The 15,056-nt window shown below is 37.1% G+C and overlaps 1 protein-coding gene across 1 annotated transcript in view; it reads left to right on the forward strand.

Annotated features, from left to right (window-relative positions):
* The first annotated feature begins 378 nt into the window (after positions 1–378).
* The window catches only part of LOC108736214 (adenylate kinase 9), an 18,818-nt gene continuing 4,140 nt past the window's right edge, over positions 379–15,056 (forward strand). The window contains exons 1-5 of the mRNA XM_025980347.1: positions 379–6,692; positions 6,935–6,948; positions 7,071–7,134; positions 11,547–11,674; positions 11,735–11,910. Of these exons, the coding sequence (XP_025836132.1) occupies positions 496–6,692; positions 6,935–6,948; positions 7,071–7,134; positions 11,547–11,674; positions 11,735–11,910 (6,579 nt within the window). The 5' untranslated portion in view covers positions 379–495. The remainder of the gene's footprint in view (positions 6,693–6,934; positions 6,949–7,070; positions 7,135–11,546; positions 11,675–11,734; positions 11,911–15,056) is intronic.

Raw genomic sequence — 15,056 nt, forward strand, 5'->3', positions numbered from 1 at the left:
CAGCCGCTGAAAATTTCCCATTTTGTACCATCGATCCTAATGAACATAAGTATACTTTTTATTTTATTATTAAATTAAAAATATGCGTGGTAATTTTGATACTAATGCATACTAATATCTTAACAAGATATAGTGGGTCCCTTCCCAACGAGTAAAATAATATTAGTTTAAATTTTTATTTATTTTTTTATTTCTAAACTGTTCAGTTACGATTTTGATATAATATTTTTATTTTCGTAAAAAAAATCATGCTAGTTTTTATGATCTTAAAGGTTTCTAACTTTTGATTTGAATTATATATATATATATATAATTCAANATATATATAAATGATAATTTTATTTACCTTCTGTTTAATGCAACAATTTCCTTTAAAATTATTTTTGTGTATTTTAACTTGATTTGGTGTTATCCCAAATCATAATAAGAATTTAAATAATTATTAAAAACCATATTCTATTGTTTCGTAAAAACAAACATTATAATTTTGACAAAATGTCAAGCAACAAGTATGTAAAAGAAAAACCGAGTTTAGACGATTACAAATGCGACCAAACAATAATTATAAACAGAAATTACTTAAAATACGTGTATGGTCTCAATTACAAAGACCCAGAGAACATACCACAGCAATGCAAGAAAAGATATCCTTTTACGAATTCGTATTATCGCCATACGGAATACGTGGACGCCCTGAAGAGGGTCACACATACTCTTGACTGTAAATATTTCCTTGAAGCATCGTCTACAGACTTGCTGATCGAAAGAGATATCTCCGCGTCAGACCCGTATTCGGAGAGGGAAGCCCAAATACAGTATTTATCAAGAAATCCTATATCGTTCTTGATTTTGGGCAAACCGGGTATTGGCGAACAAGAACTCGGAAGACTTTTGGCCGAACATTGGAATTGCGTTTACATCGATCCAGAAACGTTGGTTGTAGAAGAGATCGAGTCCGGAAGTAGAGCGGGCAGATGTATCGATTATAATTTACGTAGTGGCAGGGCCATCAATGTCGATATAATTTTGAAACTGATTGAAAAAAGGGTCAAAAGTAAAACAGCCAGGCACCGGGGATTTGTAATCTGCGGCTTCCCGTTAATTCCTAACGATCTCTACGAGGAAGATCCGGTCTCTTCAGAGTCTGCGTTGTTCAACGTGCGCGATATTTTCGAAGACATAATCGAAGAAGTTATAAAAGTTGATGTGGTAGTTCCTGAGATAGTGAAAGCGGTAAAATTTAAAAGCGACGGTGGAGAATCAGGCGATGATGATGGTGACGACGATGACGATGATGAAGGTGATGTCGGCGATATAGATCATTTGTCGGAAAGCACAGTTGTAATGCCATCCAAGCAAGAACCACCGCCCGATTACGGATCGCTTTTAGGATCTATTTGCGCACCGCCTTATCTCGAAAAAAATTATGAGCAACAATTAGATTTCATATTCAATCTGTTTACGCCTCCCTTCCAAATCATCTACATCTGCTGCGATCACGCTGACGTTATTTCGAGGCGCAACGCAAACAGATTCGACATTTACAACGGAGTGATCGTAAACAAGCAAGACGAGGAGATGGAACAGATGTTTTTCGACAATGTCTATTTCCCTTTGAACCAGGAGGATGTTCCGGAAGATATCTTTGCAGCTACCAAGCTGCGTCTCTTCAATTATCAATCGACTTTTCCTCAGCATTTATTGAGGTTGCCCAGTGATTTTCCTGCTAACGTTTCCGTTCAGTTGGGACGCTACTACACGTCTGCAATGCCGATAATGGAATGCTACATTTTAGCCCACGACCCTGAATATTATCTAAGAGTAGACGGACGTTTGACTCCTAGTGCAATGTTCAGCGCAATCAAAACGCGGATTCGGATAATGCCGTTCCAGAAAGTAATAGTTCCTGAAAAGATTATACAGCCTGAATTGTATTTTGGTGGCGAAAACGAACCAATACCAGACGACGAAGATTTCAAAGGTATGACTCCTGAAGATGTCTATGACGATTTTCGAAAAAGGAGGATTGTAGCGCCTCTATACAAGTGGACGTGGTCCGATTGGAACTCGAAATGTCCTGTTGCAATGAAAGAGAGTGAAATTAAAGATGGTACAGCCGACCTTGCCGTGCATTTCTTTAACAAGCTTTTCTTCTTGTCCACCGAGGACGCGGTGACGAAATTCACCAGAAACCCGCGTCCTTTTCTTCTACCACCGTATCCGAAACCGAGCTGCAGGATATTCGTAATGGGTCCAAAATGTTCTGGTAAGTCAGCCGTATCAACGTGTCTAGCTTATCTTCTGGACGGTATCGTCATCTCTCCCGATCAACTAGTGGCCGAATTCAAAGAACGAAAACGACAAGAGTATCTAGACAGAGTAAGAGCGTCAGCTTTGACAGAAGGAATAAAACTACTCGACGAACAGAGAGAAAGAGAATATGAAGAGGCTGAACGTCAGCGCTTCGAAGACATCAAGGAATTTCAAATTTTTGTACAACCTCTTCTTATTGGCCTCATGGAATACTACGACATTCTTCCAAAAGAAGAGGAAGTCGATTTATCCGCTGACGCTCTGAAGGATATGTCTTCGTTTGCGATAAAAATCGCCCAGTCGGTAGATAATAGGCGACAAAGGGAAATGGAGAGGATAAAAGGGATAATTGACGAATACGTAGAACAACTTACCGAATTAAATTTACCGTACACTTACGAGGAATGCAACAGATTATTAGAGAATCCAGAAGAGATAAACAATTATTTACCCGAATCGTTAGCTCAGCCCACGAAGAGACCTCCACCTTCTACTGTTTTAGATCAGTTTGTAATCGATTATGCCAACGACATTGTAGACCACACAACAGCTATAGAATTTGATGTTAGCGAACACGAAGCGTTCGGAATTTATGCCGATGCAATCAAAGCGATCGAAGACAGAAACGAATCCTTGGGAAATAATAGAGGAGGATGGATAATCGATGGCCTCTCTCTGAATTTAAACCTCGTAGAATTGTTTAATCCTGACTACATGGCCGACAACGTTTACATCCTGAAAGATGAACCGGACAATACCTTCCTCATGCAGAGATTCGAAACGAGGGGCGCCAATCATTTCAGGCACTTCAGGGAGTTGTTTCTGAGCATAGGAAAACCTGATGCAGCTTTGAGATCTCCCTCAACGAAATCGACGGATTCTTACAAAGTCAAAATGGCCAGTTATATTTTGGATGAAATTCTGGACAGAGTTCAGACGGTAGGGGAGCTGACGGCAGAAGACGACGAAAGAATTAAAGAAGAATATTTTAAGAAACATCCACGTAGAGCAGAGGCATCGGATTACGCAAAGCATGTTTTGGAATTTGAAGAGAAATTGAAAGATATTTTGGAATTTTTTGAATCGGCAAAAGTTCCCGTTACTATACTCAAAGTCACTGACAAACCGTTAGAATTCCTCCTCGTAGAGGCAATTAAAAATATCGAGGATCTCTTCAGAGTTTACGCCCAACAGATGACGGAAGCAGATCGCGAAGAAGAGTTACGCGACATTTTAGGCGAACCTATTGACGAAGACGAAGCCCTGGAAGAAGAGGAAGAAGAAGAAGAAGAAGGGGCAAAAGAAGGGGGAGAAGTGAACGAAGAAGACATTTTCTTTGCGAATCGTCGGTACGGCGATACGTACTGGTTTTGTCCGTATGTTTTCAAAAATTACTTTGTTCTGTGGAGAGGAAGAGACGAATACTGTGTAAAATTTATGAACAAGGTGTACCTACTGAGCAGCGAGGCTGCAATGAGGAAATTCATAGACGACCCAAGGAAATATTTACCGTTGCGTTATCCACCAAGGAAGTATCCACCGCCGAGAATATGTATCGTGGGTCCACACTCTAGTGGCAAAACCACTCTAGCGAGAACCCTCGCCAAAAATTTCGGACTCTTCAACGTTTCTTTAGATCGAATCGTTCAGAAGGTATCTCCCCTGGCATACGAAGAAGAAGAAGGCCTGGAAGAGGAAGAGAACAAAGAAGACGATGAAATCAAACAGATGGCGCACGTTCGCAACAAGGTGTTCGAAAAAATAAAGAACTACTGGTTCGCAGAACCCTACAAGAGTTTCGGTTTTGTATTGGACGCGTATCCTGCCGAAATGGACGACGCTATGAACATGCTTCAGAATTTCCTTATACCGGACGTGGTTCTGGAAATGAAGATAACCGAGGAAGAACTTCATCAGCGAATAATTGACAATAGAATCGACCAGTGGCGAAAAGAACGATACGAAAGCGTCCAAAGGCAAAACGAGGAGATCATTCGAAACTGGGAGATGAACCGGGAAAGACGTATAAAAGAACTGATGAAGGAACGCCGGGAAATCCGATATGAAGAAAAATTAAGAGAATTAGAAAGGCAGCAGGAGGCGGCAGATGCTGATACCGATGCTGCTGGTGAAAATGCAGCTTCGAAGTTACAGGAGACAGTCACAGAGAACGATAGCGACGCAGTCCATTCGAAATCTCAAATTAGCTACAATTCAATCGAGGAACAGGAAGACCTCGATATAGTTCTTCGGATTGTTGCCGAAGAAATTACCGATCCCGTACTTGTTCCAGAACCGCAGGAAACATTCGAAGAAATAGTACAAATCGTAACGCAAGATATCATGGGAGCGTATAGCAACGAAGTGCAACAGTTACAAATGATAAAGGAAGCGTTCGAATCGCAAATTATTCCCTGGGTCGATATAGACGCAAATCTATCGCCAGACAAAGTTTTTGCACAGGCCGTACGAGCTGCAGAAGACATAAAGCTCCGAAACCAGTCGCTTTTCGAAAGGGTTTATGATATCGATTTCGAATTGGCCGAAAGGCTTCTAACCGAAGGTTACTTCTTTACCAGCAAATTTGGAAAAACGTGTCCAGTTCAGATATACGAAGCAGAGAACACCATCCAAATGTACTTGCCGTTGGACGAAAAGAATCAGATATTCCCGGTGACACACAGAGATTACGTTTATTTCTTAGCTGGAAGGCGGAACAGGGATCTTTTCAGGAAAAATCCTCGGAAATACGTACAAAACAATGACGTACGGTTTCCTCTCATTCCATTCAAAGTGGGTGTTATAGGACCTCCAAAATCAGGAAAAACATCCTTGGCAAAAAGGTTCCGAAAAGATCTAGGATTGCTGAATATTACTAGAGGCGGTGCCATCCGCTACGTCCTGAAATATTTGCCCAATACCAAATTGGCCAAAGAAACAGATAAAATTTTACGTAAAGGCTGGTATTTACCTGACGAGATGGTAATGAAGTGTGTCAGCTCGTTAACTCTAAGTGGCAGAAGTTCCACGCAAGGTTTCATTGTTGACGGCTTTCCAGAGCGCATCGAAGAAGTCCACGAGATGATTAAATACCAGTTGCTCCCGTACGTTTCTTTCGACATGATATCTGACGAAGAGAAGATGTTAGAATTTATGCAAGACGCGCCTCCTCCTCCGGGCATTATGCCATGCAATTATTCGAAAAAGTTTATGCTATACCGTTATAACGTTTGGAACGAAGGACAAAAGCATTTCAGAAATTGGCTTGACAAAGAGTACCAGATTATCGCCAAACTGGAAGTGAACAAAACAATGTGGGGTATATGGGCAGAGGCATTGCAAATAGCCCTGTCGGTTTTGTACGAGGTGAAAAGTTATTACAAAAACGCTGGTAGTGATATGGTCTTGCATATTGCCAACATGTTGATTTCCCATTTGGAGTATTTAGAACGGAAAAGGAACAGATATTGGAGCTACTGTCCCTGTTGTCTGTACTATGACGACGCTTTGGTTACTGGAGGGGAACCCCCTGATAGAACTGGTCTTGTACAGTACAAAGAACATTTCTATTGGCTATGTCAAAGCCACATGCAGGAGTTTAGGGGCAATCCTAACAAGTTCTTGCCTCCATATAATAGTAAAATGATTCCTCAAGATCTGCCAGAACGGTTGCATCTGACCGAAAAGCCTGACGATTGCCATGAGAACGGCATTTGCATAGTGTGCTATTGGCTCAATCTGCCAAAGAGAGTTCTCATCGAAGGTTCTATAGACTTTTGCGTAAAGTACAAGGATGTCGTTTACCTTTTCGATTCCGCCACGTGTATGGAAATTTTCATGAAGCATCCTCAAAAATATTTTAATAAAACAGTAGTACCGACCAATCAGTCTGCGATATCTCTTGACGCCAGAAGTTTGCCTGTTATAGGCTATTTAGAACAGTTTGTTGCCCCTCAAGTGTTCAGCGCACTGAAAGTCGTGAGCAGGCTGAGGCCTGTAGTCCCTGGGCTAAGTATATCGATGTCAGCCGCCATATTCATTGGCCTTTACTTGAAAGTGAACAACCAACTAATTCCTGATAATTATCGAGAAAGATACGAGGAAGGTTTGGCGACGTATCAAAAACGAAGGACTGACTTGATTAAGTTCCTTGACGCGATGAAGAAGCGACATAATCCTCATTTGTATTACGAGGAACCCATTCCGAAATTCGTGGATCCGATATTGGACAAACCATTGCATCCTGCCATTACTGCAAGAAAACAGGAACAAGTGACTGAAATTTTAGAGCCAGAATCAATGAAATCTTCGTTTACCGAATCCGCAATTCGCATTCTGGATAACATTTTGGATCAAATTGACTATAGTGGTTACGATGGGTGATATGTACGTGATACATCTTTAGAAAATAAGTATTTATTTAATCTACTTATAAATAAACAATTTCTTAAAAATGTCTAGTATTTCTTCGAATGAATGATTTACTCAGAAGTTTTTAAAAAATATATTAATATATCATCATCATCATCATCATCATCATCATAAGGTCGTCAGTCCTAAGACTGGTTGGACACGCACTTCGCATATATATATATATATGTATTATTAAATCTCACCCAAGGAAAATGGCTTGTGGTAGCCCTTATTATCTATAAATGTGTCTTTTTAAAATTCAACCCTCCATTACATGTGTAACTGAATTCTTCGATCACGCACTTTTTTTGTGGATCTAAATTAGCTGACAGTATTTTTTCCAGCACGTCGGGTCCCAGTTCCAGATGAGAGATTTGACTATTTGTGCGAGTATTTCAAACCTTTAAGGTAAGTACTAGTTATTACTTTAAATAAATTATAATTTTTGAATGTGTGTCTTTATAAAAGCAAACATTTTCTATTGGGATCCGTCAAATGGGAGGAGCCTAAAAACATGGCGCCGATTAGGGAAAATTTATCGTAGTTCCTATAGTGTACCGTGTAATTTCCAAGTTTTTAAATTACGATAAAATGATAAGTATTGACACAAGATGTGATTGGGCTGACACAAAGCCTCGGAAAGGAAATTTCGTTGAAGGTGAGCGTGTTTTTAATGCCAATCACATTATAAAATTCGGAAATAACAAATCCGGAAGCTAGCCTTCAAATTCCGTCAAGTTTACTGCCTACTTTTTACAAACTTCGGATTTAAAAAGTGATTCACGTTATATAATTGGTGAGGTGATTCTGGGTGATTTAAGCAATATCATATCAATGACTTGCACGTGCAAAGCCGATTTAAGAGAACGTTGCAAACACATTATTGCAACTTTGTTGTATTGCAGCAGGTAGGTTCTTAACCTCAAAATACTTATATCGTATCATTAGAATTGTGTTAAATCAATTACACAGGAATAAATAATTTCTCACTTTATAATTTTAGTATGATTCTAGTTTTAAATATTAAGGTTATGGCTGATGGTAAATACTTGCTGAAATATAATCATGTGCATTAAAATGACGTGAACAAATTTTTATTCCGGAATTCACTTCTTTGATACCTACTGCTTTCATCCAAGCTTCTATTAGTTTACTTTTTTCTCTAATTTTCCGAATATATTTTTTACATATATAAAACGGTTAGTTTTTATTGGAAAGTAGTTAATGTAGGTGAAGAGTGAAGATCTATGTCTGAAGTGCTATTGCAGCTTTTCACTGAACATATTAACTTTTTATTTGATTTAACTTTAGAAGAAAACTTCGTCGACTCCATCATCAAAAAAATTTTTACTTTTTTAACGTGTTTTATTATTTTAATAAACAATTTTACAATTTGCGTGCACAGTTCCTATGTAAATTTTTCCCTCATTCGAGTTATAAATTTTGCCACCAGATGGTGTATGCCCATTTGACGGATCCCAATACAAAAAGGTATAACACGGATGAAATGGAATACTTGTATGTGACGGATCTAAAAATTTTCTCACCGTCTTCTAGGCGCCTTTAAATTGAATGCTCCGATTCCATTAATGGTTTGTTTGCCCTATAGGAACCATGTCGTTATAAAATTAGGTGTGCTTAAACCTAAATATCTACTTAATGACGTTCAAAATAGGGGGCGTACCGTTTTAGGTAATTTACCTTTAGCAGTTGTTTGGGTGACAAAAAAAATCACAAGATTTCAAGCGACAGTAAAAAAGGCAAATTGGGCATTTTATTGTAGATGAGGGTACCTAATACTTATTTCTTTCGCCAAAGGAATATCACAGGGTATAAAAATTTAAAAGGAAAAAAAGAACATCAGTATGAGATGATTGCATACTTCTTTTTCTTTTCTTAGTACGAAGAAAAGTTAACAAATCCAAAAGCACTGCGTATTTCATTTAGTATGGATTTATTGTTTCAACTTTGTCAAAACTACTTTAGTTACGTTATAGTGTGAATTAGTTTACAATTGACAGTAAACATTGATATACAGGGTGTTTATGATGTAAGTAGCAAGCATTAAAAGGTGTCAAAGAGAATCGCATGGTACGTACAGTAGCGTGATTAAAAAACAAATAAAATTTGTGAGAATACTACAAGTAGCAATTTGAAGCCAGTCCTGGGCGTGAATTGACACCGGGTTGAGATAAGGACCCAGAAGCCTCTTACAATTAATCTAATCTAATAAATAATAAACTATACAAGAGCAAAAAAATACAAAAGAAATACAACATTGATTCTGCTAGTTACCAGCCGATTGAATATGGCATTGTGTTGTCGCATTCCTCTCCAGGGCCGGAGTTAGATTTGCCCGTACTTTCAACCACGTTTTTCCCGAAAATGCAGAATTTTCGAACCTGTAAACATTACATAATTTTATCATACTCCTGTAAGGTTGCCACTTATTTTAGAAACACCCTGCATAACCAATAATAATTTATTTGTTACGTTATATGGAGAGTTTAGACACGATTATTTGATATTTCGATAGAACGAAGTTCTTCCAAATTCACTTTACTCAATCGTTTTCGTTATAAAGAACCTATGTAGAGGAGAATCTAAACAATCTGGCAGTAGAAAGGCGAATTATGCATTTTCATCTATTTAGCATAGTCCCCTTTGATCCCGAAGCTAATGAAAAGCCCCTTTATGGACCACAACCGCTTTCAAATACACTCCGAGCCAAAATACAGTCTGTGACAAAAAATATTGCTTCACATAATAAAAGTTTCCTTCTGTAATTTACTTGCTTTCAAATTTACTTCATCATTTTGAAATGGGAAATTTCATTCTAAAAACCATTTTCTAAAGACACTGCAAAAATTATCAAAGGGATTTTTGCTAGTTAGCCCTTTGTCGTCGCGTGTGATTCATTCCAAAAATAAGCAAAATTTTGCAAATTCACGCAACATCGGTATGTGAAGCGGTTCAGCCCGTGGTTATACAATAAGTCGATAGAGTTCACTTCTAAAATATAATTTGTGTTGTTCAGTTTATTTTGGGTCGTACTTTACGTGCCGCCGCCGGGGAAGCACCTAATCAAACTTGCAGATTTCGTTGGCGATGGTACAGAAATGCAAATAGGACGTCGTCTTCGTATTAGCGACGCTTTTCCCCTCGATTTTACTTTATGGGGTTCGGGGAGGAGCAAGACTCTCAACCGTAAAAAAAGAGTGCCGGATATTCAAATGCATTTTTCCACAAAATTCACGACGAAAATGGCATTTCTTTCCGACGGAACATAACTGCGACTCTTGCGAAAATAAATTAACCGAAACGAAAATATTGTGTGGACTTTTTTAGAATTCACGTGCCTCCGTATTCCTTAAAATTGGGACCATCAGAATGATGTCTGTCTACGTATAACATTATAAAGATATAAAATGAACTGGATTGATAATAAGGGTTGTTTATGGTTGATTTTGAAGTCGAAAAAGAGTAAATATGAAGTACAGTACTCGCACGTTAAGGTGACACAAAAGCAATAAAAGCATGGCGGCCAATGGAGTGGTCGTCTACCATGTAGTAAATGTTAGACTTGCACTTAAAAGATTACACAGATCTGCGATAAAAAGGTTTTTTGTATAAATTTATCTTAAGCATGCAAAATAATTTGCAAATATAAACTTTGTTTTAACGTATCACGTCACATTTTTTTTGTATGTAGATTAATATATGTATATATACATATGTAGCTCTTTGAATCGGCAAATTTATTTGTTTTTTCACAAAATTCATTTTATAGCTTATATTTCTATTTAATACTCTCTGACTGAGCATTATATTGTCTTTTACTTTATTTTAGATAGTCTGAAAGTAACTATAGTCGTTTACACCGCCTAAAAAAAAAATAGTTTATAGCGCGCCATTATTGAGAGAGATATAATATTAACGTGTAATAAAAGATTGTGTTTCATTTATCTTTAACTATGGCTTCTCGGAGTTGTAAAAACAATTCAAATGTATTTTTTTACATTTGCGGACAATATACAATAGTTAAGCAAAGATTGAATATAACAGACTTTGTAAAAAATGCTTATTAAGCTTACTTCAGAATGAAGTTGTGTCACCAAGATAAACACTGGGTTACGATAAAATATGCCGGTTATGTGTTGAAGTGTTAAGACAGTGGACTTATGGTAAATCAAAATCATTGTTATTCGGTATTTCTATGTCCAAATTAGAATGCAATTGGAAGTCGGAGTGAAAAATGTCATCAATACGAGTTTGAAAGAAGAAAGTATTGCTTCCACCACTTTACATTAAACTTGGTTTGATCAAACAGTTTGTAAAGGCATTTCGACTTGACCAACGGTGATTATTTCATGTTTAGATATCGAGGTCATGATTTATATAGGTTTTAAGCATATAAAAAAATCGTAAGGACACAAAAAATTACTTTTTAAGAAAAAAGTCAATTCAAAAATCACGTTTTTTTTGTTTATTTTCGATTTTTCCATGCTTTAATATTGTCGGAGGTATTTTTAACCAACACCATCGAAAAGAGCATCGTTAAAAACATAGAAACACTGGTTATCGAATATTTTTTCGTCGCACTCATTACGTGGCAAGGGTTCAAATGGAAATGTGTTCTCTGAGCATTTATGGGTTAATGTGACGTGGTATAAACCATATGAATATCGTTTTCTATTACTTTTAAGACAATTACGACAAATATTAACAATTTAAGAAAAAAACTTTTCAAAAAAAAATTTCGCAGACCTGTGTTATTAATAGACTTTCTTTGACTCTATAACGGTTTCTTATAATTTCAGTAAAGTGCCAGCTTTCCTGAATGTCGTGGACATTGCTGGTTTAGTAAAAGGGGCGTCTGAAGGACAAGGTCTTGGAAACGCATTCCTTTCACACATAAGCGCGTGCGACGCGATATTTCATCTTTGCAGTACGTTTCATTATTATTTTCAGTGTGAATTATGTCATGTAATATGTAATGCACATTTAGGAGCTTTCGAAGATGACGATGTCACGCATGTCGAAGGCGACGTTAATCCTGTTAGAGATTTGGACATAATCGCCGAAGAATTGCGTTTGAAAGATGAAGAGATGCTTATGAAAAATTTGGAAAAGCTTGAGAGGACGGTTGTTAGAGGGGGTGATAAGAAAGGGAAAGCCGAATATGTGAGTACAATTTCCACTATTAATTTTTTAGTATATAACCAAAAAGTACAAAATTTCAGATGTTATGGTACAAGCGAAAATTAATTTTACGAAAATAAAAGCACTTCTAAGTATATACATTAAAATAATAATGATTTTTGCAACATTTTGCGTACCTCTATCTAAACATTTTTTTTTATTTATGAGACTGTATGATAACATCTAGGCGGTATTGTGCCTATCCACTAGGATGACCTAGGATTAACACCATCTTAATGGAATCGGGGACCACCAGCGGTGTGTGCCCAAACCTTTGGGCATGCATCGATTTAGTGCACATTAACTGGACCCCATAATAATCAGTCCTGGTATATTAAACAAAGATAACAAAAATCCTTTAAATATTTAGAATATTTTCTGAAAATTATTACTTATAAAAAATAGCAAAATTCAGAGGGAAATACAGAAGTCCTGCGTTTGTGTTAAATGATGATGATTTATGAAAATATTCAATGTTTGTATATATTGCAAAAGAATGGGAATTGGTGATTCTTCTGCCGGCTTACGATCATTTGCTAACTTCATACTTTCACATTTTCAATAGACGTGCGTCCGCAACCAACTGCTAACTTCATACTATTGCATTTTCGTTACCTGTGCGCGCGCAATCAACTGCTAACTTCATACAATTGCATTTTAGTTGCTACTTATTTGCCGGCTGTAATTGTAAAAAGACAAGCTTTTTCGAGGAAGTCTGAATAATCACGATGCATAATTAACGTTAAATTAAATGCTGGGGGATGTTTGCCAGTTTATTACTTTGAATCTCGAATGCCGCTGAAGTATGACTGAAATTCGGACATCCCCAGAATAATTTCGAAAAACAAAATAGTATTCTATACCAGGTTCCAGTTAATGTGCAACATTACCTCTATTAGCATATAATAATGTTTTCGTCGCATGTCGTACAATCTTTTATTGAATGCGATCCGTTACAAACAGTTGTTACCACCACAGGCGAACGAAAATCGAGACGAAAGGGCCACGTGTGATTTGACAAATTCTTATGCAAAACAGGACGAAGAACACGTATAGAAAAAGAACTGACAATCACCGACTTTCAGCTTCTTCTCTATCTCTCTTTCATTCTTCTGCCTTTTGACGACGCGTTTTCGTGGTAATATTGTTCGTGTATCAATTCGAATCAATTAATCAAAACGCCCCGCCGGCACCAGTCGAAATGGAGAAAAGGTTTGACAAGTTCTAGGTGATTGTTGAATGAAACGAAATAAAAAGCTCAGTCATCGTTCAGAAATATTATTAGGTGATACACGATACCTTTTGTCGAGACGCAGGGTCGGCGGAAGACCTTTTGGGAGTATCTATAGCACATGAAAATATTTCCAATAAAAAATAATTCCAACTAATAAAGATCGAATTTCGTACNGAAATACAGAAGTCCTGCGTTTGTGTTAAATGATGATGATTTATGAAAATATTCAATGTTTGTATATATTGCAAAAGAATGGGAATTGGTGATTCTTCTGCCGGCTTACGATCATTTGCTAACTTCATACTTTCACATTTTCAATAGACGTGCACCCGCAACCAACTGCTAACTTCATACTATTGCATTTTCGTTACCTGTGCGCGCGCAATCAACTGCTAACTTCATACAGTTGCATTTTAGTTGCTACTTATTTGCCGGCTATAATTGTAAAAAGACAAGCTTTTTCGAGGAAGTCTGAATAATCACGATGCATAATTAACGTTAAATTAAATGCTGGGGGATGTTTGCCAGTTTATTACTTTGAATCTCGAATGCCGCTGAAGTATGACTGAAATTCGGACATCCCCAGAATAATTTCGAAAAACAAAATAGTATTCTATACCAGGTTCCAGTTAATGTGCAACATTACCTCTATTAGCATATAATAATGTTTTCGTCGCATGTCGTACAATCTTTTATTGAATGCGATCCGTTACAAACAGTTGTTACCACCACAGGCGAACGAAAATCGAGACGAAAGGGCCACGTGTGATTTGACAAATTCTTATGCAAAACAGGACGAAGAACACGTATAGAAAAAGAACTGACAATCACCGACTTTCAGCTTCTTCTCTATCTCTCTTTCATTCTTCTGCCTTTTGACGACGCGTTTTCGTGGTAATATTGTTCGTGTATCAATTCGAATCAATTAATCAAAACGCCCCGCCGGCACCAGTCGAATTGGAGAAAAGGTTTGACAAGTTCTAGGTGATTGTTGAATGAAACGAAATAAAAAGCTCAGTCATCGTTCAGAAATATTATTAGGTGATACGATACCTTTTGTAGAGACGCAGGGTCGGCGGAAGACCTTTTGGGAGTATCTATAGCACATGAAAATATTTCCAATAAAAAATAATTCCAACTAATAAAGATCGAATTTCGTACTTTGGCTTGCACTTATGAAAATACCATAAAATGAACATAGAAAAGCGCTCGTGAAATTGTTAGGAGATGGAAAGTATTTAATGAGCTTCGAAAAGTGATAGATACTTATGTAAAAACATTAGGTAGAATCTTATGATGCAAACTGTTTTCGAGTACGATGTCAATCAGGTTATTTATGACATTATTTTTGCTAAAATTTACGTAATAATTCAAACATAAAAAAGCGCTCGTGAAATTGTTTAGAGGTGGAAGGTATTTGATATGCGTTGAAAAGTAATAATTACGTAAAAAAGTACGTAGAATCTCATGAAACCAACCGTTTTCGAGTGCGATGTCATTTAGGTAGCTTCTGGCGTCATTTTTGCTAAAATTTACGTAATCATTCAAACATGAAAAAGCGAAATTATTGGGAGATAAAAGGCATTTCATAAGCGTTAAAAGTGATAATTACGTAAAAAAGTACGTACAATCTAATGGTATCAACGGGTTTTGAGTGCGGTGTCAAATAGATAGCTTCCGGCGTTATTTTCGTTAAAATATGTAAAATAATAATTGCAACCAATTATACATCAGAATTTGAATTCGTCCACTTCGTTGCAGTTGTTTAGTTCCACTTCTCGAATTTTAAGTAAAATTTTGGATTAATTGATAAGTTCGTGGACATCGAAAGTAAAAGCATTGGCTTGTTTCGTTTTTTGGTTAATGTTTAATTTAATATATATATATTTTTGTA

This window comes from Agrilus planipennis, unplaced genomic scaffold (assembly GCF_000699045.2).
Source record: "Agrilus planipennis isolate EAB-ADULT unplaced genomic scaffold, Apla_2.0 scaffold114, whole genome shotgun sequence".
Taxonomy (NCBI): Eukaryota; Metazoa; Arthropoda; class Insecta; order Coleoptera; family Buprestidae; genus Agrilus; species Agrilus planipennis.